At 40.5% G+C, this 27,990-nt stretch overlaps 1 protein-coding gene across 1 annotated transcript in view; it reads right to left on the bottom strand.

The window, feature by feature from the left end:
• Window positions 1-825: 825 nt before the first annotated feature.
• LOC124798745 (putative odorant receptor 71a) overlaps window positions 826-27,990 on the bottom strand; it is a 91,447-nt gene continuing 64,282 nt past the window's right edge. Inside the window, exons 4-6 of the mRNA XM_047262273.1 lie at window positions 18,269-18,382; window positions 10,570-10,725; window positions 826-904 (exon numbers count right to left, since the gene is read on the bottom strand). Coding sequence (XP_047118229.1) covers window positions 833-904; window positions 10,570-10,725; window positions 18,269-18,382 — 342 coding nt within the window. The 3' untranslated portion in view covers window positions 826-832. The remainder of the gene's footprint in view (window positions 905-10,569; window positions 10,726-18,268; window positions 18,383-27,990) is intronic.

Raw genomic sequence — 27,990 nt, 5'->3', positions numbered from 1 at the left:
CAGTTTCGGGTTATGTAAACTTTGAGCTGTGAACAGGGCGGGGGCGAGAGGCAAAGAGAAGGCAACAGACAGAAAAAGAGAGAGAAAGTGAATGACGAAAAGAGAGAAACAGAAAGAGAGGAAAAGAGAAAGGAAGAGAATGAGGTGGAGAAATAAAAAGAAAACGAAAGGAACATTCACATAACTTCTATTCTTTCCACTAATTCAGTTGCTCTGACAAGTTTTGAACTTATCTATGTCCATCTTATTTCGGTCTTCAATTCTACCTGTGTTAGCAAATACGAAATTCACAAGAAAGTGTCTGCTATCTTTTTTCTCGAGACAATAGTGAGTGTTTGATTAGCCTAGGTGTAATTCAACAAATCACAAAATGATTACAACGTGCAGTGCAAACTCAATTTGTTACGTCGATATGGATCCTGAGCGTGGTAGGAACTTGACCTCTCAAATTAGCTTCAGCAGAATTATTTACAGTCATGACAGAATTTACATTACACGGTTTTCGTATTGAATAACTGAACGCCATGAACAAGTATTTTACTCAGTTTTTGTTTCGCTTTATTTTAATCATAAGGAAGTTTGTGTTTCCTACTTCATTTGCTACAACTGTAATTGAAATATTTTCGTTGAGTTTCTGTTGTAGATAAAACTGTAAAGTAGGTGCGGCTGCTCCTCAGTGTTGCAAAATGTCATAATTTAAAAACTACTGCAGTGATAAAAGCTTATATGTTACTTCCAAAATATGCATGCAAAAATAGGAGCTGACTAGATACATGTGATAATGTTATCAGAATGCAAAATTCTTGTATTTCTTCTTTCGCCTTTGAAATAACTAGCTTTTCCGTTCCTTGTCGCTCTGAGTCCGATAGAGAAAGTTGAACAGCGTGTAAGACCCATTCAGCACCTGAAAGAACAAAACAAAATGCTAGTTCTACAATGAAATTACTATAAGACAAGTTAGTTTTGCAACAGCACATTGAACGGTAAGGAGCAGAGTATGTAAGATGTGAAAAAGTTATATGCATACATCATTTGAACATATACTCATCAAATGGTATTCTGTGTTAAAGAGTAATAAAAGAGGACAGCTCATCAGTAGCCTAAAAAGCGAATAATCACAAAGGAGCTTTTTTTATATTGTAAGCACTATCTAGCAGTAATTTGCAAGAGCATTGTATGAGTATGTGTGACGAAATCCTGCCACATAATGCAACGCATGTACAGAAAGTAAGTGTAGTGTGTTTCTAACGGACGAAGGAATTTTGTTCGATGAAGTTGCTAGTAGACTACTGCATTCAAGAACAACACATGGTGAGCTGAAAACTTGTTGTACTACCATGTTGAAATGAGCGTCTCTATTCCTACTCCTCCCAGGTGGGAGCTGAGGAGCGTAATCCTGTTACTTTTTGCAAAGAGAAACGTGCAGCTCCAGATTTTTAACGGAATCGGAACTGTTTATGGGGTGGTGTGATGAACCAAACTGAAGTGTAGAAATGGCGTCGTGCACTAAAATTTGGCAGAACGAATGTTCATGATGAAAAAATGAGTGCTCGTCCGTCAGGCATGACTGATGAGATGGTGAATGAGATCGAAGCAATGACTCGTGTCATCCGTCGACTGACTTCGGACGAGAAGGAAGTTCGTGTTTACAGAAATTCCAGATCTCTTCTGCATTAAGTATTACTGAAAGACTTGATTTCCGAAAATTGTATGCGAGATGGTAGAACTCGAACACTGTTTATAAAGTACTGAAAAAGTCAAAATATTGGTAAGTGGACCTCATTTCCACTGAATGCCAAACCTCCTGAAGTCACAAAAACCTTAATTAAATTTAGCCCTACGTTCTAACGTTCTATCACAAAGACGTGCAACTGAAATTTCAATACCGGACTTCAGATTAACTGCTCACAGAATGAACTTCACTAAATGCTTCTTAGCATCTTTTTTTTTTTTTTTTTTACATGTAGATTAGGTTAATGACCACATGACGTGGAATGGCGTGCTGGTATGCACGTCGGGGATAAGTTTAACAGAATAAGTTGATTCCAAATTGACATTTATTCACAAAATGGAGCTTTGTCCTCAGCTTCAGTAAACATTTAATGCGTATAATATCCCGAGACTCTGATCTTGTATGGGGAATATGTTCGTCATTATATTAATCATCATAATTAAGCGAGCATTAGTTTAACTAAGGAAACCAACATGGACGCTCACGTTCTCACACACAGTGATTCAAACATTCACGGAATAACCATATGGAAATCACCATTTTATAGTAAATGCAGAGTCGCGAAACCTAGAGTGTGACACACGAAACTTAGTCGGGGGATCGTGACCAGATAAAGAAGAAAGTTGATCCTAGTGGCATCTAGTTAAATGATAGCAAAGTTATCACTCAAGAGAACATCATAATGTTTCTGATAAATGCTTCAAAAATTATAGACAGTTCCCAACACAAAAATCTAAACTTTCTCCGATCCAAAATCACTTTCAAAGTTGAGAGGCACCCACATGCCTTGCTCATACTGTGGTATCAAGCAGTCAGGCCTGCAAGATGAGTGGTCTGCCAAGCGAGTGGATTCATTCTTATTTATCGAGTAACATGAACTCTCGTACTCACAATTAAGTTACAAATTATCCTCCTGTATGAATAATACGCAACGGAAACGCATATCTGACTATCAGTGATTTACAGAACTCTGACTCTTCACTTCGCACTGGCAATACCACATTTTCTTTTTGTCTTTTATTTAACGGCTTTTATCAACATGTGGCCACCGCACTGAATATGAATGGCGCACACATTATAAATTCGGGATATCATGACAACATACAATTCGAAGGAAAAGTCCACCAATCTTTTTCTTTTCACTATCTTATTTATTCCAATAAATTCTATAACCTAAACACACAAATTCTATAACCTACAACAATAACACATGAGAAATTCCGCCCAGTGGGCATGGCTTTACATTGGTGAATCTCTATATTATGGTCTCGTAATTATTTAACGCTACAGTGCACTTTCTGGATAGGATGGTGGATCTTTTATTATACCTCACACTTCGACTCTCACAATCATCATCACGAAACTTTCCTCCAGACCGAGCGGTACCGAAGGAGCAAGCATAACCCACTAATCTTTTGAAACTACCTCGCTACTCTCCCATGCAAACCACACATACCCAAATTACATGACATACACCACACTACGACATGGAATACAAAACACTACATAGTCACAACACTATCACTTTCAGCTTTCTCACTTCAATTAATATTTATCCCAGTTTCACACGACACTGCCCCACTTTGTAATTCTACTTTCGTACTATGAACTCTGGAGATATTTGCACATCTTCCTGTGCAATGCAAGCCAAGTGGCGTTGCTGGATAGACGGCAGACTCACCTTGCTTCTCTCTCAGAGTTTGAATCTAGCGTCACACGGAATCATATCACGCAATGTAATATTAAGAACATATTTCATCACACACGCGAGTCCTCAACTGATACCATGGACGAGTACTTCTCTTTATCTTTTGTCTCATACACAGATTGAGACTCACACAGTACTCACCACGTGGAAGTACTCGTCTCTAATTTCAAGTCCTGCACACGCCATTTCTTAAATATTTCAACTTATGGTACACACGCTATTTCTTAAATATTTCAACTTATTGTACACACGCTAGTAATTCAGCTTAACTTAAGCACACGGAAGTATTTCAACCTATTGCTACACGTGGTTTCATTATGACTGTTGGTCACTTCCGAAGATTACTACAATCCCATTAATATTACCTACCTGACATTTAATTCTCCCCACAAAAGTTCCTGAAATAGAGAAATTATTATTTCAAACTACTCTTAAATATTCCATATGCATACCATGTTTCCACTCTTTTGTGATTACGGAGCATAACAAAACAGGTCTTAACAGCACAAGATCCAGCGGCAGAGTGCTGAAACATGGCCGTTCTTGAGGTTCTCTCCCACCTCTGTCGAAGTGGGGGAGCACCTTTCTACCGCATTGGTCAGCCATGTTTCAGGCGCTCAAAGCTCAGGCAAATTTCATCTCTTTGGTCCCACCAAAGGTGGCCAAAGGATCGACTCAAAGATGATCATATATTCACATTCACTATCTGCGGTTAGCAGACGACCGTACATTCATTCATTTCACAGATCTCACCAAACTGGATGTAGGGATTTACTTTGTGGGAGTGCACATGTGATCAATTAAATAAATAAATTGTCATTCTTTCCCAGACTGGTATCCGGCTTCGCTGTATTAATTGAAATTGAGTTATTTTACAAAAATAATGTGTTCTTCTGACAGAAATAATGAAGTATGTTGTACCTATTTTCAATGTCGGGGGTACTGTACTCTTTCAAAGTGCACACAGAAGTGGTACGTCATTCTCACCGGACCCCAGCACAGCGACTCAATAACTCTGCATAAAATCCAGCCTGCCTCGCTCTGTGAACAGAGACAGAAAGAAACTTGGAGGGGGCAAATTGGCTGATTAACAAGACGAATTTTTCAGTAGTACCAGGCGTCTCCTCCAATCAGATGACAGCAGGTCTGAAAAAGCGCTTATCTGGCAGAACCAGTCATGGAGCTGTGCTTTAAGAAAGTCCAGGCAGACAGATGCGACTCTTCGAAAAATTAAACTCAACGGCCTTTCCCAGGCCCTGCTACAATGATGAATCAAGAAAGTCCACCTGAATTTACCAACGTGTACTCGTTTGCAATCCATGTACAGGAAGGTTGGTAAGGGTTCATAGGGTTCAGAATATCTAACGTAATAAAAATGAGATAAAAATCAAATCCAATAATGATGTAGGCTGCAGCAATGAATCAAAACTTGTAGCAGTACTGAATCCGAACTCAGGTCTCCTACTTACTAGGCAAATATGCTAAACACCGTCACACCCTGGCACTAGTCTTACCACACCTGCTCCGTTTATCTTAATACATTTGCTTCTCTGATAAAAATTATAATTCATGCCTCAGCCCATTTCGGTCATCGGTAAGGTGCTATTCTAATATTTGAGAGCCTTTACAATATGGATCAGAATTTAGAAGAGGAACAGTAACAAGCTGAGGCGTGAATGGGAATTTGTGTCAGCGAGGGAGACGTACTAGGATAATCCGTGCACCTGTACTAGCTGCAGTGCCGTTGTACGAGGTGCATTCAAGTTCTAAGGCCTCCGATTTTTTTTCTAATTAACTACTCACCCGAAATCGATGAAACTGGCGTTACTTTTCGACGTAATCGCCCTGCAGACGTACACATTTTTCACAACGCTGACGCCATGATTCCATGGCAGCGGCGAAGGCTTCTTTAGGAGTCTGTTTTGACCACTGGAAAATCGCTGAGGCAATAGCAGCACGGCTGGTGAATGTGCGGCCACGGAGAGTGTCTTTCATTGTTGGAAAAAGCCAAAAGTCACTAGGAGCCAGGTCAGGTTAGTAGGGAGCATGAGGAATCATTTCAAAGTTATCACGAAGAAACTGTTGCGTAACGGTAGCTCGATGTGCGGGTGCGTTGTCTTGGTGAAACAGCACACGCGCAGCCCTTCCCGGACGTTTTTGTTGCAGTGCAGGAAGGAATTTGTTCTTCAAAACATTTTCGTAGGATGCACCTGTTACCGTAGTGCCCTTTGGAATGCAATGGGTAAGGATTACGCCCTCGCTGTCCCAGAATGTGGACACCATCATTTTTTCAGCACTGGCGGTTAACCGAAATTTTTTTGTTGGCGGTGAATCTGTGTGCTTCCATTGAGCTGACTGACGCTTTGTTTCTGGATTGAAAAATGGCATCCACGTCTCATCCATTGTCATAACCGACGAAAAGAAAGTCCCATTCATGCTGTCGTTGCGTGTCAACATTGCTTGGCAACATGCCACACAGGCAGCCATGTGGTCGTCCGTCAGCATTTGTGGCACCCACCTGGATGACACTTTTCGCATTTTAAGGTCGTCATGCAGGATTGTGTGCACAGAACCCACAGAAATGTCAAATCTGGAGGCGATCTGTTCAACAGTCATTCGGTGATCCCCCAAAACAATTCTCTCCACTTTCTCGATCATGTCGTCAGACTGGCTTGTGTGAGCCCGAGGTTGTTTCGGTTTGTTGTCACACGATGTTCTGCCTTCATTAAACTGTTGCACCCACGAACGCACTTTCGACACATCCATAACTCCATCATCACATGTCCCCTTCAACTGTTGATGAATTTCAATTGGTTTCATACCACGCAAATTCAGAAAACGAATGATTGCACGGTGTTCAAGTAAGGAAAACGTCGCCATTTTAAGTATTTAAAACAGTTCTCATTCTCGCCGCTGGCGGTAAAATTCCATCTGCAGTACGGTGCTGCCATCTCTGGGACGTATTGACAATGAACGCGGCCTCATTTTAAAACAATGCACATGTTTCTATCTCTTTCCAGTCTGGGGAAAAAAAATCGGAAGCCTTGGAACTTGAATGCACCTCGTATTGCAGTGTTTAGTGCATCTGCCCAGTAATCAGGAGATCTGAGTTCGAATCCTGAATTGGTACAAATTGTAATTCATTGCTTTAGCCCACATCATTAACGTAGATAAAGGTGAAACAAAAATATGTCTCAGAAGCATTAACTGTAAATGATTGATATTTAATCACTGCGGTTCCCAGAGTGATCTTCCTCTCCCCTCCATCCCCCAACCCCCAGGGGGTACAAAGTATGAGAACACGTAGGCAGAGAAAAATCACATGAAATGTGGATTGACTGCCGCCTTTGAGTGGGCGCCAAAACAGCTCACATATCAACAGAAAGTCAACGGAAATGCACGTCCACAGGAATTCAAAATGGAAGGTGAACAGTTCCTTGACTTTTGTGTGACAGACGACTAGACGTGGGTGGCCCACTACAGCCCTCAGACGAAGGGTTAACGTCGTGACGACGTCCATATTCATTCTCAGCGAAAAAATTCAGACTGTTGTTTCCGCCAGAAACATCATGGACTGTCTTTTGCGACAGTAACGGGAATCTCATCAATGAATTTTTGCACCAGAGGAAAACAATTAATGCTAAGCAGTACAATGGAACCTTAAAAATCTGGAGCGCGATCTAGAACAAAAGAAGGGGGACATTAAGGAAGGGAATGTGCTTGTGGCATGGTAACGCTCTTTCCCACATAAGTATGCCAGAAAGTAGCTATTGGATTCATTCGGTTGGAACATCAACAACCACTCCGCCCCGAACTCTGATATGGCACTTTCAGTTTTTCATTTTTTTTTTTCACCTCTATGGATTTGTTTACGGGTGGAAAAACCTTCCCTACCGACTGTGAGATCAACAGTGTCATCAAACAATGGGCCAAAGAGGTGACAGGAGACTTTTCTGAGTGCAGCATAAACAGCAACTGAGGCGTCTACGTCGAAAAACGGTGATGTACGCTTTTGAACTTTCAAATTGTTCATTAATACAGGGTGAATCAATTAAACCTTGCATCGCAGATATTGCGGGAATGTGAAGTGCTATTGATGTGTGGTTTTCACAGAATGGATTGATGGTCAAGGGCTACCACTATTATAATAAACAGATTGTAGTAATACTTAGAAACTGTATTTTTCCTGCAAACATACTAAGTGTAGGGTGTTTGTTGCAGGATTCCAGTGTGGGTCGTTTACGAGGTATTGTATTTTGAAAAGTTTCCACAACCTGCGTTGTTGTTAGGTACGATGTTGCTATCTTTGCTGACATATTGTGCTTGTGTGTTTTATAAACGCATTGCCAGTTGTCAGTCGATTAGTGTGTGCCAGTCCAAGCAATAGGTCATGTTGTATGGATAGTGTAGGAAGAGCGCAGTTCGTTCTTGGACGATGTATGTGGGTATTCCAATAGACGTCAACCATCTTGGCAGTTATTTAAAAAGCCTCTTCAACTAGCTACGCGAAAGTGGTAGCGTAACAAAAAATGGTTCAAATGGCTCTGAGCACTATGGGACTTAACATCTTCGGTCATCAGTCCCCTAGAACTTAGAACTACTTAAACCTAACTAACCTAAGGACATCACACACATCCATGCCCGAGGCAGGATTCGAACCTGCGACCGTAGCAGTCGCGCGGTTCTGGACTGCGCGCCTGGAACCGCGAGACCACCGCGGCCGGCGGTAGCGTAACACCTAGGCAACGTTAACAGAAGGAAACACGTGATGTCAGATGCAGTTTATCGGCACGTTAGCTCCCGCGCAATCGTACGAGGAAATGGCATGACTCAGGAAAATGTCCTACGAATTCTCCATCGAAATAGGTTCCATTCCTATCACATTTCTCTTCATCAAGAGCTCCATGAAAATTATTATGAGAATCATGTGAACTTCCGTGCTGTATCATGTATCTTGTCGAGTGATGAAACCAAATTTACTAATCATGGCCAGGTAAACCGCCGAAACTTGCACTATTGGTCTGTTGACAGTTCTCGCTGGCTTTGTCAGGTGGAACGTCAGCGTCCGAGGAGTGTAAACGTGTAGTGCGGGATAATGAATCATCAGGTCATAGCCTCGTTTGTCAGAGACAGAACACTGGACGTGCACAAGTATCGCAACCTTCTAAAAGGCCGTCTTCCACGGATGCTCGAAGACGTTCTCTGCAGACTGGAAGGAACCTGTAGTGTCAATATGATGGCTGTCCAGCCCATAGTGCACAATATGCTACAGCATGTCTTTACGAACTGTTTCCAAATCGTTGGATTGGACGCCGATCTGTTTACCGGATTTGACGCCTGTAGAGTTTTTTCTGTGGGGAACGCTGAAAGACGCTGTCTACAAGGACATAGCCAATACACCCGATTAGAGGCAGCAACTTATTCCTCTAGCCCTCTCGGACATCTCCACTGAAATGTAGCAGTCGTTCCGTACCGGCCTGGAAGCGTATACTGCCGCTGCTGGTGGTCATTTTGGACACAACCTGTCAAGTTCAGTTGTCTCTTTAGTTGCCAGAATCCAGATGATGTATGTATGCACTTGAGTTGTTTGCTACCACAGATATTGTACAATGGTCGGTATGGGAACTTTTCAAAATACGACACGCTCCAGAATCCTGCAACAAACGCCCTACTTTATGTACGGCAATGTCAATAGGCATTGTTCCACGTAAAAAAGTGTATGTTTGCGTAATACACTTTCTAATTATTATTACAATTTGTTGATTGGCTAACAATATGATTAAAAATGAATCACTTCGGTTCCCAGACTCCTCATCCTGCCCCTCTCCACCCGATCCCCCACCCCCCACCCCCGGGGTCTTTCCATCCTGTGAAAACCACACATCAATAGCGGTTTCAGTTGCCTCAATATTTGCGGCTTAAGTTTGATAGTATACACACAGGGTAAATCAATTCAAGTTTTGTAAGAAAGAACATTGTGCCAGAGATGGTCAAAATGTGGCATCAATTGTGTAGTAGCGTCGCTGATCAACAACCATCGCTGATGGGTAATGTGTTAGACTAACTTTATTTTGAGAGATGTATAGAGAACATCAAGTGTAAAGACGTATCTGATGTGTGCTGGATATATACTTACTCGCAACTAGTTTATTTGCAAGATATTATGCTGTTTGCTAACTGTAAAATGAATCTCAACGGAAGTTGGAAATAATTAAGAAAGTTGTTTTGTTACTAATGCAATGCGCGTATTCATAAGGGATTGATTGAGACAATGTATAGCACTCACATCCATTCATTTTGTAAAGCTAATTGTTAATGTATAATCAGTTTATTGAGTCTGTCAATATTAAATGATATTAATTTTCAAAGAGCCAAAATACAAGTTTTAAAGGTGGTACCAAATTGTTACTAACCGAAAACCAGTACCACTTCCCAGATCCATGTCATTTTTGATTAACTATTTCTCCGAAGAAGTTATTGTCTCAGCCATATTCGATTTAATTAAAATGTATCCTAAGCAACAGTCTTGTATAATAGCTGTTTGCTAACTACACAGTTTAAAGTGCTAACAGAGAGCACTCCGAAGAGCGTTACCACAGCGCAGATAAAGGTAAGAAATTTTATTATTTCAGGGACAGCATTCATTAAGCACAGGGACTATTATTTTACAAATTGATTAAGTTTTGTTTTATTTCCAGGGTCAATTTGAAGTCAATAGTGTTGCATCAGATTCAGTTTTGTATTACGTAAATTCATGCAGTTTTAGTTTCATTTAAAGTTATTGACAGTTAACAACTTTACACTTCGCAGCTAAATTAACTTCACATTCTCGCAGACATGAAAGTTCAGTACAGAGCGAAGTGACGAGATAAAATAACCGTTCACATGCCGTTCCTGTTCTAACGATTGTGTTTCAAATTACAGTCAGTTACGTAATTTCAGTCGTATTTGAAACGTACATGTTTCAAGTTTTAGGTGACGCACCGTGCTTAATGCTTTTTGAATTGAAAACTATTGAACACTCTTAACTTTTGGACACGCCTCGTATGACGACCGTTACTGTAGTCGGAGAAGGCAGCTTACGGCAGCCGAATGCAGGGAAATGCTGGAAGTAGTGTGCGCCTCAGACCTGCACGAATGTGGGCTTGGACAGGACGCGCATCTTGCCCACGGTGATGCTGAGCGGCTGCGAGGCGCGCACCATCAGGATGGAGACCGTCCTCCGGAAGGAGGCGTCCGCGCCGGTCCACCCGCTGCTGTACACCGCCTCTGGCAGCTGCTCGCTCTGCACACGGGACACAGTACGTTACTGCTGGCCGCGTGCACTGACGAACCAAATCAGACACACACAGTGGTTACGGTTACTACAAGCCACACCACAAGTTTGGAAACGGGGCAAAATTCCTAGTAGTTTACTGTCGAGTTGAGGTTTTTTATTTGTATCTTACAGAAACTAGCAGTACGGCGATAAACAGCCCTTTAAACACGCCGCTAACGGGAATCAAGTAATTTATAACAATACAAAAATTAAAATTTTTTTTTTTTAAAACACAGAAGCTAGCATTACGGCAATAAACAACCTTTTTAAACACGCCGCTAACGCCAATCAAGTAATTTATAGCAATACAACAGTTTAAAATTTTTTTAAAGAAATACAGAAGCTAGCAGTGCGGCAATAAACTACCTTTTAAAACACGCCGCTAACGCCAAAGAAGTAATTTATAGCAATACAACAATTAAAAAAATTAAAGAACATTAGTAAACAGGCTACTAAAGTAAATACAGAACTTTGTTAATAAAGTACGGTGAGGTAGTGAAGCTACCAACACCGCCATTAAAAAAATTAAACAGGTCTCAGCAAACACACGATTAATGGCAATAAAAGGAATTTACAGACTTGGAGGAATTTAAAAAAATTTTAAACAAAAGTGTCCTGGGATATCATTAGAACATAACAGATATGACGGACCCATGTAAGGCGGCCGCAAATCACCCACTCAGGGATGCACAGGCTAGACAGAAAACTGACCAATTTAAATACGCGCGTAGACACAATTGCCACTCTCAGGCTGGTCACTGCACCGACTTTTAGCCAGCGAAAACTTGTAATAAAATGGCTTAACTTGCAGACAGAATTAGAGCTAACATCGTGCAACGAAACATTACACCACACAGTCCTGAATGAGCGACCACATGATCAACCAACAAGAAGCATGAATTTGCTCATAACCCACGTCAGAATAGCGGAACAATTAAACTGCCCAAAACTACACCTCCCATCGGACAGTAACGAGAGGAGGAGGAAAGATCACTGTCTTCAATAACACCGGTGCCGGGGACAGGAAACCCGGTCGCCGGAGGCCACAAGGCAGAAGAGACGCTGGTTACACAAAATTATTACTTAATGATTGTGGTGTCACCGCCAGACACCACACTTGCTAGGTGGTAGTATTTAAATCGGCCGCGGTAAGTTAGTATACGTCGAACCCGCGAGTCTCCACTATCAGTGATTGCAGACCGAGCGCCGCCACAAGGCAGGTCTAGTCTAAAGAGATTCCCTAGCGCTCGCCCCAGTTGTAGAGCCGACTTTGCTAGCCATGGTTCACTGACTATATACGCTCTCATTTTCAGAGACGACAGTTTAGCATAGCTTTCAGCTACGTCATTTGCTACGACCGAGCAAGGCGTCATATTCACTTACTATATGTCTTCTGAACAGATAATATTATAAATCATGTACCGTCAAGAGCGACGTTCATCATTAATGAATTAAAGTTAAGTATCAAACTAATTATGTCCGCTTTCTGAATTCTAATTCCTTGTCATGTTCCAGACCTCACGCCAGTATAGTTCTTCCCTCCTCACGCCAGCCTGCCTGAGCTAAAACGCGTGCATTTCGGCCTCCTCTAGTAACACGGTGTTGGCTCTTCAGCCAACACAACAATGATTGAACCTTCCACGAACTTAACTTGCAATTATGCTCGAACAGGCAGTACACGACCTCCGATGGCAAGGATCCACACATCCGACCGCGCACGCGTCACCAGCGTACCCAACACGCCACGGTCACGCGACAACAGGCTCTGTCATCGGAGTTCACATCTTCTCTGTGACGTTGACGGGTAGTGACCGCCCCTTCATGTTAGGTGTCTCCTTTTAAACTCCAGTGTTGAAAAGGAGGATTTAAAGAAGCTTGTTAACGTCCCACCAAGGCGAAACGAACAGCAACTAATCGTGGGGCGGTTCTGTATATAACCAACCCGCGGGGAGCTCTTCCGTCAAATCCACCCGCTCGTTACACACAACCGACATACATCACGTGGTGACTCGGTACAACCGACCACGCCTGCTTCGCGCTGGAGAGCCACACTGCCCCCCCGTGTCCACCACACTCTCACTGCGAGCAACCCCGTACTTCCGCGCCACCACACGAGGTTACCACCGGTCAAAGATCTCACTTCCTCCATAGCAGTTTCCCGAAGGCAAAAACGCAGATATCGTTAGCAGAGGGAAAAAGACAACAAAGCAGCCACTTAATGACAGACAACATATCAAACAAACATGTCAGGGGAAGAAAAGGAAAACAATGCAATCTAAACACAAGGTGTAGCACGAGTCGATACATGGCTGAAAATCATTGTGACCACTTTCCACCGCGGCTCTGGTGGCGTTGTGGCCGCAGTGTTGCCGACTCTCCAAAACGAAATATGCCGAGGTGACTAAAGTCATGGGATAGTAATATGCACATATACACTGAAGGGCCAAAGAAGTAGTGCTGGAGGAAACTAAAACTATTAATCCTGCAGGGCTGCCTGTAAATCTGTGAGAGTATGAGGGGGTGGAGATCACTTTTGAACAGCACGTTTCAAGGCATCCCAGATGTGCTCAGTGATGTTCACGTCTGGGGAGTTGGTGGCCAGATGAAGTGTTTAAACTCGGAAGAGTGTTCCTGGAGCTAATGTGATAAAATTCTGGATGTGTGGGGTGTCGCATTGTCTTGCTGGAATTGCCCAAGCCCGTCAGAGTGCACAATCGACATGAATGTTGTTGTTGTTTTTGGGGAAGGAGACCAGACAGCGAGGTCATCGGTCTCATCAGATTAGGGAAGGACGGGGAAGGAAGTCGGCCGTGCCCTTTGAAAGGAACCATCCCGTCATTTGCCTGGAGCGATTTACGGAAATCACGGAAAACCTAAATAAGGATGGCCGGACTCGACATGAATGGATGTAGGCGATCAGACAGGATGCTTAAGTACGTGTCACCTGTCAGAGTCGTATCTACACGTATCAGGGGTCCCATATCGCTCCAACTGCCCACACCCCACACTATTACAGTGATTCCATCAGCTTGAACAGTACCTTACTGGCATGCAGGGTCCATGGATTAATGAGGTTGTCTCCGTACCCATACACGTCCATCCGCTCGATACAATTTGAAACGAGACTCGTCCGACCAGCAAGAATGTTCATCATCAACAGTCCGATGCCAGAGTTGGCGGGCTCAGGCGAGGCGTAAAGCTTTATGTCGCGCAATCATCAAGGGTACAGGAATGGGCCTTCGACTCCGAAAGCCCTTATCGATGATGTTTCATTGATTGATTCGCACGCTGACACTTGCTGACGGATCAGTGTTGAAACCTGCAGCAATTTGCCGAAGGGCTGCACTTCTGTCATTTTGAACGATTCTCTTCAGTCGTCGTTCGTCCGGCCGCAGCGATGTCGGAAACTTGATTTTCTATCAGATTCATGATATTGACACTACACTCGTCAAATGGTCGTACAGGAAAATCCCTACTTCATCGGTACCTCGGAAATGCTGTGTCCCATCGCGCGTGCGCTGACTGTACTACCACATTCAAACTCACTTAAATCTTGATAACGTTCCATTGTAGCAGCAGTAACCAATTTAACAACTGCGCCAGACACTTGCTGTCTTATACAGGTGTTGCCGATCGCAGCGCCATATTCTGCTTATTTACATACCTCTGAACTTGAATACACATGCCTACACCAGTTTCTTTGGCGCTTTAGTATGCAAATAGCGGTAGTATCGCGTACGCAGGGTATAAAAGGACAGTACATTGGTGCAGCTGTCATTTGTGCTCAGGTGATTTATGTAAAAATGTTTCCTACGTGATTTTGGCCACATGGCGTAAATTAACAGACTTGAACACGGAATCGTTGTTGGTGCTAGACGCATAATTTCGGAAATCCTTAGGGAGTTCAGTGTTCTGAGATCCACTGTGTCAAGAGTGTGCCGAGGACACCACATTTCAGGCATGATCTGCGACCACGGAAAACACAGTTTCCGACAGCCTTCACTTGACGACCTAGAGCAGCTGTGTCTGCGTAGAGTTGTCAGTGCTTATAAACACGTAACACTGCGTGAAATAACCAAAGAAATCAATGCGAGACGTACGACGAACGTATCCGTTGGTGCCTTTGCTAACAGCTCGATATCACCTGCAGCGCCTTTCCCGGGCGTGTTACCATATCGGTTGGACCCTAGACGACTGGAAAACCATGGCATGGTCAGATGACTCCCAATTTCAGTTGGTAATGGTTGATAGCAGGGTGCATGTGTGGCGCTGACTCGACGGAGCCACGGAGCCAAGTTCCCAACAAGATATTGTGAAAGTTGGTTATACTTCAGACTGGTATAGGCTGTGTTTACATGGAATGGACTGGATCCACTGGATGTTCGGCTACTTGGAGGCCGTTTGAAGCCCTTCATGGATGTTATGTTCCGAAACAATGATGGAATTTTTGTAGATGACACTGTGCCATGTCACCGGGCCACAATTGTTCGCGATTGGTTTGAAGAATATTCTAGACAATTCGAGCGAATGATTTGGCCATCCACACGGCTCGACATGAATCCCATCAAACATTACTGCGACATAATCCAGAGGTCAGTTCGTGCACAAAAAAAAGTAAATGTCGTGTGACTATGGACTCTCATCGGGTAGACGGTTCGCCTGGTGCAAGTTTTTCGATTTGACGCCACTTCGGTGACTTGCACGTCGATGGCGATGAAATGATGATGATTAGGACAACACAACACCCAGTCCCTGAGCGGAGAAAATCTCCGACCCAGCCGGGAATCGAACCCGGGCCCTTAGGATTGATATTCTGTCACGCTGACCACTCAGCTGCCAGGGGCGGACAAAATCCTGCACCGGCAACACTTCCGCAATTACGGACGACTGTAGAGACAGCATGGATCAGTATTTCTGCAGGTGACTTCCAATGACTTGTTGAATCCATACCACGTGGAGTTGCTACACTATGCTGGACAAAAGGGGGTCCGACACGGTATCAGATGACTTTTGTCTCCTCAGGAACAAAAAAGTCAGAGAAACGCTGAAATAAGACATAAAACATGTTGTATTATTGTGCAGGTTTATTTTTGCAACACTTATACTGTGTAAGGTATTTATGGGAGAGAGGGTAGAGGGATGTATACGAAAATTCAGTATGATATATATTCTTACATGCCTCTAACGGTATGAAGAACAATTTGATCAAATTTTATATAGAGCCAAACACAGGCTATAGCGTATCGTACAGCCACCCCTCCATAACACCCACCTCAAATTGTCCAATGAAATCTCGATAGGCAACAAATAACCGAAAATGACAGTATATTAAGTAAGACATTCACTGGTATACAACCCTGAAGAGCGCCGCAGTAAATCGGTCGAAATATCGGCGGTTTAGTTGTTTTAGTAGTTACAATGACGCGACCCAATACCGAAAATTATTTTATCCAAAATGACATCGACTGTGGAAGCCTTCGAATTTACATAAGCTATAAAGTAATCAACACTGATATTATTTTGATGGTTATTTTTTTATTTAGAAATCGAGTTTTTGAAAAATAATGTGCTCAGGTATGTAGATTAATTTAAAATACAGCTTCAGGAATAAGTGTTCTATGGGGTTTTACATCATATCTTAAACGCGTGCACGACGTTTCATTGTAATGGCTTTGATAGCTGGAGACAAAATGTACAGATGTTTAAAAATGTTAAGCTTCTGTAAAGCACTAAAGAATAAAAATTTAGAGACGCGCCTTGTGAATCCCTTTAGAGAAATGATTTCTGGGTGCTCTTTCGCTTCGGATACAGATACAAATATCTGAAATCTTTTTTCTATGGTACGTGCATAAAAATATCAGACTATTTTTACAATCTCGATATTCTGACGCAAAAATTTGTTTAAATGAACATCTTCATGTCAGTTTCTTTCGAATAACTTTCTTCTTCTCATAATAAAAACATAAATAATGTTTCTTCTAGGTACTTACAGGCCATACAAATGAAGAAACTTACAGGACAGATTTCAGTATATCTGCACTGTAATATTACATTTATTCTTATGCTTAGCAAACTACTGCAATGAATAGAAGTTCGCTGTTCCTCTCCTCTCCTGGAACATTGTTTATTGCAACTGTGAAATGGATGACTTCTGATTCATCCCAGTCAGATCAAAGTCTGCTTAGTTTAGAATAGCTGCCTGCCTTATTCTGAAGCTCCAATATTTGGCTATGTCAGCAATGCTATAACAGTGTTTCCAGTTAGGCTCTTACTGTTTATATTTCGTAGTTATGTTTTTGGTGTTGTGTGTGTGTGTGTGTGTGTGTATTTGCGTGTTGATGACTATGGAGTACACACCTATGCAGCTTCCGTCTGCTTTGTTGTGCTTTTTAATTCAGACTAGCAGGCGCCAAAGACACTGGATAAGCATGCGTATTCAGATACAGAGATATGTAAACAGGCAAAATATGGCGCTGCGGTCGGCAACGCCTACACAACACAAGTTAGATCCGTTGCTGCTGCTACAATGGCAGGTTATCAAGATTTTAAATGGATTTGAACGTGGTGTTACAGTCGGTGCACGACTGATAGGACACATCATCTCTGGGGTAACGATGAAATGGGGATTTTCCAGTACGACCATTTCACGAGTGTACTGTGAATATCAGGAATCCGGTACAACAACAAATGTGCGACATCGCTGCGGCCGGAGAAAACTCCTGCAAGAACGGGACCAACGACGACTGAATAGAATCGTTCAACGTGACAGAAAGGTGCAACCCTTCCGAAAATTGCTGCAGATTTCAATGCTGGGTCATCAACAGCGTCAGCTTGCGAACCATTCAACATACCATCATCGATATGGGCTTTCGGAGCCGAAGGCCCACTCGTGTACCCTTGCTGGCTGCACGACGCAAAGCTTTACGCCTCGCCTGGGCCCATCAACACCGATATTGGACTGTTGATGACAGGAAACATGCTGCCTGGTCGGACGAGTTTCGTTTCAAATTGTATCGAGCAGACGGACGTGTACGGGTACGGAGACAACCTCATGAATCTATGGACCCTGCATGGCAGCAAGGGACTGTTCATGCAAGTGTACCAGTTTTTTTGGATCTTCATTGTAGTAAGACACTGATCGCATTCGCAAACAAAGAGATCGAAATGAAGTAATGTCTGATAGGTATGCAACACACTTAACGTACCGATAACGCAGTTACTATCTTACTGACCGCGGCTACTCGCAAAACTGTCGTAGTTTACCATTACTTAGTCTACACTAGCCTACAGTAGTCTTAGACTCTATTTACGAACAACCATTCTTCGTAAGGTGGCTTGCTGATTATAGATGTAGACGTAAATGAACAGGGAGCCAGCTATCTCGCGAAACAGTCTCGCCCAATTGTTTCGCGAGCAAGTCTCCTCCTTCAGAAACGTAGAATGCATTTTCGCGACCTCTGATTATGAAGTACGTGAAAAGAAACAAATAACAACAATTCAACACACCCACCTGGTCGATGACGGTGTGGCCGATGATGCAGTACAGAGCGATCCCACTGAGAAAGACGGCCAGACTGGAGGCCGTGGACACCACTACCGCCATCTCGTCGGTCTCCAGTAGCACCTGCGCAAGCAGGCGTCAGTTTGTATTTTTGATTTGGACTAAAGCGTGCTGAAGCTTTTGGTACAGTTGGAGTCAATCTTTCTTCTTGTATGGCTAAAACATCTGGCGTTTATTTTCTCTTTCTGTAATTTTTGTATTTTACAATGGATTTATTGTTTCGATTTTTCTATGAACGTTCTAATTTTGTAGTTGTGGCCCAGTATACAGAGAGGTGACGAAAGTCATGTGATATCTCCTAAATCGTGTCGGTCCTCCTTTTGCCTGGCATTGTATTGTGTATTGAACCGGGGACCTAGAAACAATGGAGAGGCTTCGTCCCGCCATAGCCCTCAGTGGTTCACAACCCCACAACAGGCCACAGCAGCCCACCCACCCCACTGCTGCCCCACACTGAACCCAGGGCTATTGTGCGGTTCAGACCCCAGTAGACATCCCCCCCTACCCTCCCCCCCCCCCCCCACACACACACACACACCGGGAACGTCTCATAAGCCGCACGGGGTGGCCCCTAGTCTGAGGTGCCTTGCGGTTGCCCCCATTGGAGGTTCGAGTCCTCCCTTGGGCATGGCTGTGTGTGTTGTCCATAGCGTAAGTTAGTTTAAGTTAGATTAAGTAGTGAGTAGACTTAGGGACCAATGTCCTCAGCAGTTTGGTCCCATAAGACATTACGACAAATTTAAAAATAAAGGTCTCATACCAGACATGGGTATCCCCAAATGTTTGCGTGGTAGAGTAATAATAGTCCGCACATAGGTGGAGACAGTGTTTGTGCAGCAATCACTGACATCATGTACCTGAGGCGGAATAAGGGGAACCAGCCCACATTGGGTGAGGTAGATGGAAAACTGCCTTCAAAACCATCCACAGCCTGGCCGGCACACTGGACCTCAACAGTAATCCGCTGGGCAGGTTCGTGGAGTGGACCGGGATGCCATCCCGCTCGGGAAGCAGAGCAAACCGCACTACTAGCTGGGTGGGCATCATTGTCTTATTTGATTTCCCTTAAAAACCAGGAGCACTGAACCATCTAGAAACTAAGTAGGGATACATAAAGGGCTGCATAAGCTACGGAATATTTTCGCTCTACATAGTTATCCTCCTGTCTGCCTACAGCATTATGGTGCCACCACCAGTCTCTACAGTACCTTGTTGACAACTTGGGTCCACGGCTTCGTGTGGTCTGAGCCACACTCGAACTGTACCGTCAGCTCTTACCAACTGAAATTCGAAGTCATGTGTTCAGGCCATGATTTTGCAGTCGTCTAAGATCCAACCAATATGGTCACGAGCCCAGAAGAGGTGCTGCAGGCGATGTCGTCCTGTGAGCAAAGGCACTCATGTGATTCGTCTTATGCCATACCCCATTAGCCCCACATTTCGACGCACTGTCCTAATGGATACGTTCGTGGTGCCTCCCACTCTGATTTCTGTGGGTATTTCATGTACTGTTGCTTGTCTGTTATCACTGACAATTCTATGCAAACTGCGCTGTTCTCGGTCGTTAAGTGAAGTCCACTGGCTACTGCGTTGCCTGTGGTGAGACGTAATGCCTTAAATTTGGTATTCTCAGCACACGCTGGACACCGTGGGTCTTGGAATATTGAGTTGGCTAACGATTTCCGGAATGGAATGTCCAATGCATCTAGCTCCAACTACCATTCCGCTCTGAAACTCTGTAAATTCCCATCGTGCGGCCGTAATCATGGTGGACACTTTTTCACATGAATCACCAGAGTACAAATAACAGCTCCACCAATGCACTGCCTTTTGATAATCTGTGTACGCGATACTACCGCCGTCCGTAGACGTGCATATCGCTATCCCATGACTTTTGTCACATCAGTGTATCGTATCAGAGGTATACAAATTCTCCTTTCAGTCTGCCTGCTCCTCTTACCTCCTCCGCAATCTGTGAAGCGGCTGAACCTGCCGCAACCTGAGGCACAGTGGTTACAGCACGCCAACTTGGGTTTCTGCAAGTGTGCCAAGCATCACAGGACGTGTACAGCCTGCTGCACTTGATATCAGGTTGCGCTATCAATCTAACGTGAGTAAATAATAGCCAAATATATGTTTGCGTAGGAAGTTTCATTGCAGCTCAGCTATGTCAACGGCGGGAACAATAAAATGAACAAACCAAACTCAAAGAAGGAAACTTCCTGGCAGATTAAAACTGTGTGCCCTACCGAGACTTGAACTCGGGACCTTGTTCGAGTCTCGGTTGGGCACACAGTTTTAATCTGCCAGGAAGTTTCATATCAGCGCACACTCCACTGAAGAGTGAAAATCTTATTCTGGAAACATCCCCCAGGCTGTGGCTAAGCCATGTCTCCGCAATACCCTTTCTTTCAGGAGTGCTAGTTCTGCAAGGTTCGCAAGAGAGCTTCTGTAAAGTTTGGAAGGTAGGAGACGAGGTACTGGCAAAAGTAAAGCTGTGAGTACCGGGCGTGAGTCATGCTTCGGTAGCTCAGATGGTAGAGCACTTGCCCGCGTGAGGCAAAGGTCCCGAGTTCGAGTCTCGGTCGGGCACACAGTTTTAATCTGCCAGGAAGTTTCCTTCTTTGCCGCATACAACAGTTTTAATCTGCCAGGAAGTTTCCTTCTTTGCCGCATACAACACTGGCAGAAGTAAAGCTGTGAGTACCGGGCGTGAGTCGTGCTTCGGTAGCTCAGATGGTAGAGCACTTGCCCGTGTGGGGCAAAGGTCCCGAGTTCGAGTCTCGGTCGGGCACACAGTTTTAATCTGCCAGGAAGTTTCATATCAGCACACACTCCACTGCAGAGTGAAAATCTCATTCTGCCAACTCAAAGAAGATTGAGGACAAATTAACATTTGGGAAATATATGCCAGTCACGAAACAGGGCCCAAGTTCAGCATAACAGAAGGTTTCATGTGTTTATGAGGCATCTTCAAATAAGTAGGTCGGTGTCTCGCAATGCAAACAGTGAAAAAGTTACTAAACACTCACTCGGGAACCTCAAGTATTTTACTACACATTTTTAAATTTGACCATCAGTTTCCTCACTCAATAATTATTTCGAAAGAGAACGAAGACAAGTGTGTGGGAATGTCTTAAGGACCTGAGGCCATTTAGCAGTACATAGGCCTTGTAAATTCAGAGCAAACATTAATTCAAATACTTAAAAAAAGGGCTCAGTGGATATTAAAAACTACATTCTGATGGTATGCAACGTAGTGCGAAGAAAGCTTAGTACGAAATAAAAGCTTCTTCTTTCAGCTAAGTACATTTTAGATTAACAGAACATGAAAAACGAACTTTGCGTTTGCTGAAATGCATTTGGGGAATTTAGAATGAACTATTTTGGCCGCTGGATTCATATTTAGCTGAAACACACTAAGATTAGAGAAACTACACTTTCAAAACCATACTTTAGTCGGCGTTGCAGTTTAACAGACATCTTGAGTTCCTAAGTGCAAAGGATCTCGACTTTCAGAGATGCTTACTACAGAAAACATGTTTTAAAGGTGACCTGATAGTCGTTCGGAGTGAGAACAGCCCATACTAGTCGAAACAGAGTGAAGTTGCTGAGCAAACCTTTCATACAGAAATAAATAAATAAGCCCAAAATACGACGAGAAGGAGAAAAAGGAACAATAAAATCCGTAATTCGGATTCGTCTTGCGTTACTCGGGTAAAGAGTTAAGTTAAATTAATCTTGAATTAAGTTAAATTAATCTTCAAGAATCAAGCTTTCCAAGAGTTCTGGCAATTCCTATTATTATGGCCGTGTTCAACAGATCTACACTGTCATCATCAGTTCTGAAAGTTACAAAAACAACCATACCAAATGAAGCTCGCTTGAAGATGTACAATTTCATATAACCACTGTGTACACTGCTTCAATGTTAGAAAGTATCTTGTAACATTATTAGATGAACATGCTTGTTACAATACTGAAAGTCACACAGTGATGTTGCATCAAATACAACTTGGCAGGGAACATCAGCTTGTCACAAATAAAATAACAAACAGTTAAAACATACAACATGTTGTACTGATGTCTCTGCACTGATCACTTGACACCACAATGGCGACTTAGCTAGTATAATATTTTCACAGATAAGGAAGTACACAGTTGTTTATATAGTGGTGACCGATAATCAATTAACTTGCCACCCTGCAATTATGTCTTCTCTCCAATTTCAATAAAATTATTTTCAAGATAATTTACATAACATTTTAAATTGCAACTCTAAAATATCATTGTCTTTGAAAATATACAGTTCCACTTTTTAAGAAGTAAAATATGCAATGCTCCAACGAAAAGCCCAGGAACTACACCATGAGCTCCACAATATTTTTCAATAATCCGCCTTGCGATTACACTGACAGGTTAACCTGTGATACTTTAATAAAGCCGCTGTACTTAGACCACAAGCACCGCATCACTGGCATATAAAAAATTGAGTAGCTCATATTACATGGTGCAGAGAATTATGTGATCCTGATAGTATTTCATGGAGTGATTTTTTTATGGTCCTTGACTATGACCTGTATTTGTCTTGTGTATGATGACCTCCTCTGTCAGGACTTTTGATATGAGTTTGTACTGATTAGCTATGTTTATTGTATGCTATGTTTATTGTAAATTTATTTTTATAAAACGACAGTTTATTATATGTGTCCAATTATAGGTGAGAAAGTATATTTCGTTGTAAATTTTACTTTTTAAAAATGACACATATATTTTCAAAACACAATGTTCTTTTAAAGTTGCGATTTAAAACTATGTAAATTGTCTTGAAAACAATTTTAATGAGATTGGACAGAAGAATTAATTGCAGTGTGGCACATGTACCGAAATTTATCAATTGTCGGGGGCTACCTTTATTGCCGCTGTGGTGTCGAGCGATTAGTGTGTGCTGGAACTTCAGCACAACATGTTATATGTTTCAATTGTGTGTTATTTTATTTCTGGCAAGCTAATGTCCTCAGCATGTTTTATTTGACAAAATATTACTATGTGTCTTTTAATGTTGCAACAATCACATATATCTAATAATGTTACAAAGTATGTTGTAGCATTGAAGTAGTGTTCACAGCAGTTATATGAAATCATGTAAGTTAAAGCCACCTTCCCTTGGGATGTCTGTTTCTGTAACTTTCAGATTCAATGATGACAGCGTAAATCTCTCAAAACCAGTCATAGTAACAAAAAGAATTGCTTGCCATATTGACAAACTTGGTTCTTCAAGAATAATACAGTGTTTTCATGTTTATGTCACGTGAATTTCAGTTCTCAAATATCAGTAAGCCAGAACACTTCAATGCAAGTCTCAAAATTCTAGAGAAAATGGACCATGAAGTTTTTCGAGCGTCTTAAATACCCTTATATAAGGTCCAATTTTTGTGTCTGGCAGTATGGCTTTGGCACAGAATGCTCGCTTACTCTATAGGTGTCCTGGGTTCGATCTCCAGCCAATGCAAACTGTTAAACAGCGGTGCATGTTCTACTAGCATTTTCGTGAAGTGTAAGACACATGAGGAAGGAAAAAAAATCAGTACTGCTCGAAAATATAATCGCTTGTACTAGTCCCATTTCGAGCGCTATTTTCATCGTTTTTTATCTTTTAGTTCGAATACTTGCGTCATTTAAATATAAAATTCATTAGAAATATCAGACGGTAATTATTACAAAATACAATTTTTTATCCTTAAGTGCTCTACGCTTCATGGAAATTATTGTGGAACTTGTAGATGCGTTTGAAACTTTTCCATTGCTGGATAACTCTACTACACATCTACATAGCCCACCAGAAAGGTGGCCTTCCTTTAGGGTATCAAAGTTGCTCAGAAAACTTCAAAGTCATTTTGCGTTGAATTATTTCGGTTGACTGATCTTTAAGTTCAAACTTAAAAGTGCCTTAAATATAAAAGTGCCATAAATATAAAAAAAATCCGAAAGCGCGATTTCCGTGTGGCCTCCTTGCAAGTAGGATTAAACAGATAAATAGACACACTGCTGTTATGGCAAAATTATAGTCATGAGTTGTGGAATTCAGGCGAAAGTGCTTCCTTTTAAATGATTTGTGTGGTTTGGAAAGCTAAATGGTTCTTAAAAGCTAAACAGTCTGTTTCTACACCATTCTCCTTACAACCATGCCTCCAGATATCAGACAGAATGGTACCAAACGTTGTCTGTCTGCAGAGTATCAACCAGTACACCAATATAGTTTGTACTATGCATTGTCGTCTGGGAGAACATGCATAAATGGTAAGTAATATGCACCACATGACCTATGCAAGTAGCATGTTTTTGTATGTTCTGGGCCAATAAACCAATCTTACAAAAATAAAATAATACTCGTTAACACTCGCATTTTTTATTTTCTATAAGATTGATCTAATGATCCAGAACATATAAAAACATCCTACTTTCCCTTTTACCTAATAATAATATAATATAATAATAGCTATAATGAAAATCATTTATTTTATATACATTTCCCATAGGTGAACATAATAAAATAAATAAAATGAATTAGTTAACAAAGTATAGTATTTAAAAAAATCATATTGTGAATGTAAGTAAATAATTAAAATATATTAGTGAATAAAAGTAAATTATATTAAAAATTTTATTGATTTTCAAAAACTGCAAAACATCCTCACAATGTCCTACACACATTTTTCTGTGTTTCGGACTCCTCTGACCCTATGTACATGCTACATGAAGAATAAGTTCTGAATTAACCAAACTGCTCCTTTTGTTTGGGCTGTGTGTTGGATGTTTTAGCCAAATGGCTAGCACTCTTCACACAAATACGTTATAATGACCTCTGAGATGCGCACTATCATTGGTCAACGATTGAGTGAAGTTTGGCTGAAGTAAAGGCACTTGAAGATCGTATATATAGTACGGTTCTACTGACAAAGTATCTTCTAAAAATCAACTTCTTCATCAATTTATTTCAGGCCCAAATTCATTATTTTCTTTACATTATACAATTTTGAAATTGGAGAACAACCAGAACAATTGATGAATATGATTTTAAACAACAAAATTTAAAGAAAATAGAGAAAATTACATCTAAAGTAAAGTATGTTCCCACATTAAAGTAAATAGAATTTACTTCAGTGCCTTCTGTTGACAGATGTTAGAATCTAGGGAGTTCACACTAGCAATCATAGATGTGTATACTGTACTGAAAGCACAGCTTGAAACATATAAAATACAAGTGGATAGCTTGAAACATATAAAATCCAACAAACACAATTTTTTTGTTATAAAATGCAATACACCGAATTTTTTCTTCAAATACTTTCATCCATAAACTACAGTAGGGGATATACCAAATTTCATCAAAATAACGTAATAAACAAAAAAGTCCATTTTCATGACTCACCACATTTTTGCTGTAGATTAAGTGACGATTTCTCAGCCAAATATTAATGGATTTTAAATATTCAAATTGCTAACATAATCTACATTAAAAGAGCTATCCAGAAAAATATATTGAAACAAATCAGAAATCATTTAATAAGTAAGATACTAAAATTTTCAGTTTTAATTTTTTCTATCTTTCTTAAAATGTTTCAGAAATGTGTATAAGCATGAAGTTCACACTTCTATAATTTTTTTTAGTTTTTCATTCATTTATATAGAAGCAAATATTAATAATTAAAAATTTTCAGTAATTAATCTATGTTCTAACTCATATGTAAGATCATTTTTGCCATACATAATTACAGGAGCAAGTGTATCATTTGTAATTTTATCATTAAAAGTTGCACAAAGCTTCATAATAGTTTTCTGTGTAGTTACAAGATTCTTTCTATGTGTCATATTGATTATATAACTAATTAGTTATAAAACTAAATGGATTCATATCAGTATCTGATTTTACTAAAGTAATTCTTTTAAAATCTAGAAATGCATCATATGCTTTCAAAAATTATTTGGTGGATTAATATTCCACATTTCTTGACAAAAAACTTCATTTCTATCATTTGGTGTTAAAAAACGTGAATAAAAGCCAACTAGTGAAACATTAGTATAACTACCACATATTGGAATAGTTAATCTTCTTCTAAGTATTGAAGATTTAGCACTAAGTTGAAATAATCTACTCATTTACTACCGAAAAATAATTAAATATATCAACAAAACAGATTGGGAACCAAAAGTAAGAATTCCAGAAAATAAGTTAAAAAACAGACATGTAAAATTTTTACCACATTCTATTAGATGTGCAATAATTTCACCAAGTAGTTGTGGAAGAACAGTATTAATGATTGATAATGATATTTTAGCTCCAGGATGATTAAATTGGAATAAAATTAAACATTTATATATTTATTCAAAAAGTTCAGAATAACCAAAGTATCAAGAATTTATAAAACAATGTAAAAAATGAAGATAAAATTAATGAAAACATTGTTCGTATCATTGAAAATGATGAAGAAATTATTCCATTAGATGAATGTAAAGAAAATTCTGTTGTTGTATTTAATGATTTTATTCTAGAAAATCAAGATGTTGTAAGACAATATTTTACTAGAGAAAGCCATAAAGGAATCGATTGTTTTTACTTAGCACAAACTTATTCAGGAATACATGAACAGTTAGTTAGAGACAATTTAATTTTTTTAAATATTTTTAGGCAACATGATACAAATTAAAATCATATTTGCCATAAGTTTGTTGGTGGATATTTAAAGTTTGATAATTTTAAAGAAATGTGTAGAAAATGTTGGAAATATGAGTTTGGATTTTTCACAATAGATATATCTTGAAAATCAAATGAAGGTAAAAGCATTAACATTAACATAAACATAAATGTAAATGTTAAACATAATGTAAATGTAAACATGAACATTAAACATCAATATAAAATTAAACATAAACGTTAAACATAAACATAAACATAAAAAACATAAACATAAATGTTAAACACAACTAATGTATTTTCTTCCTTAATAAATTTTTGCAAAGTATGATGAAGAAGTTGTTAAACAGGTAAACAAAATAGAAAGCAAGCTGAATATATTAAAAGAAAAATTTAAGCTTTGAAAAACCAACCAACCAGGAACAGAATATGAAAAATTTAAAAAGGAAAATCAACCTGTTATTGATACTATCAAACAAGTAAAACAAGGAATTGAACGTTTAGGTGACAATGTTTTGAAAGCGATTGCAGAACACAGAAAAGCACAAAAACAAATGGTTCCTTATCACCATAATGAAAAGTATGATGATATTTTTCCTATTCCATCAACACTTTCAGAATTTTTAGCTGAAAAAAGTTTATGTAATACTGAAAGTCCATCACCACAAACATGAAAAAAACTTGAAGACATGCTGAAAAAACTAGAAAAAAAGGAGAAATTAAAATTGAGTCGAAAACAGATTTTACCTCAAACGAATTATATTGGTCCAACAATAGCAAAGTAAATTAGTTCTATCAATGATAAAGCTTGGGATTATGGTTTGAAAATGGCAAACACAATATAGGAGATTCTGAAGTTAAATTTAACAATGATAACATCTTAATCAATGAAAAATAATAAAGCAACTGGTGACTAAATGAAAGCCTTGCCTGATAGTAAGGTTGAAAATGAATATGAAGAAAATACATTAAACAA

Source organism: Schistocerca piceifrons, chromosome 5 (assembly GCF_021461385.2).
Source record: "Schistocerca piceifrons isolate TAMUIC-IGC-003096 chromosome 5, iqSchPice1.1, whole genome shotgun sequence".
NCBI classification, from domain to species: domain Eukaryota; kingdom Metazoa; phylum Arthropoda; class Insecta; order Orthoptera; family Acrididae; genus Schistocerca; species Schistocerca piceifrons.
Note: the sequence above shows the minus strand (reverse complement) of the source record. Positions and strands in the feature narration are given on the sequence as shown.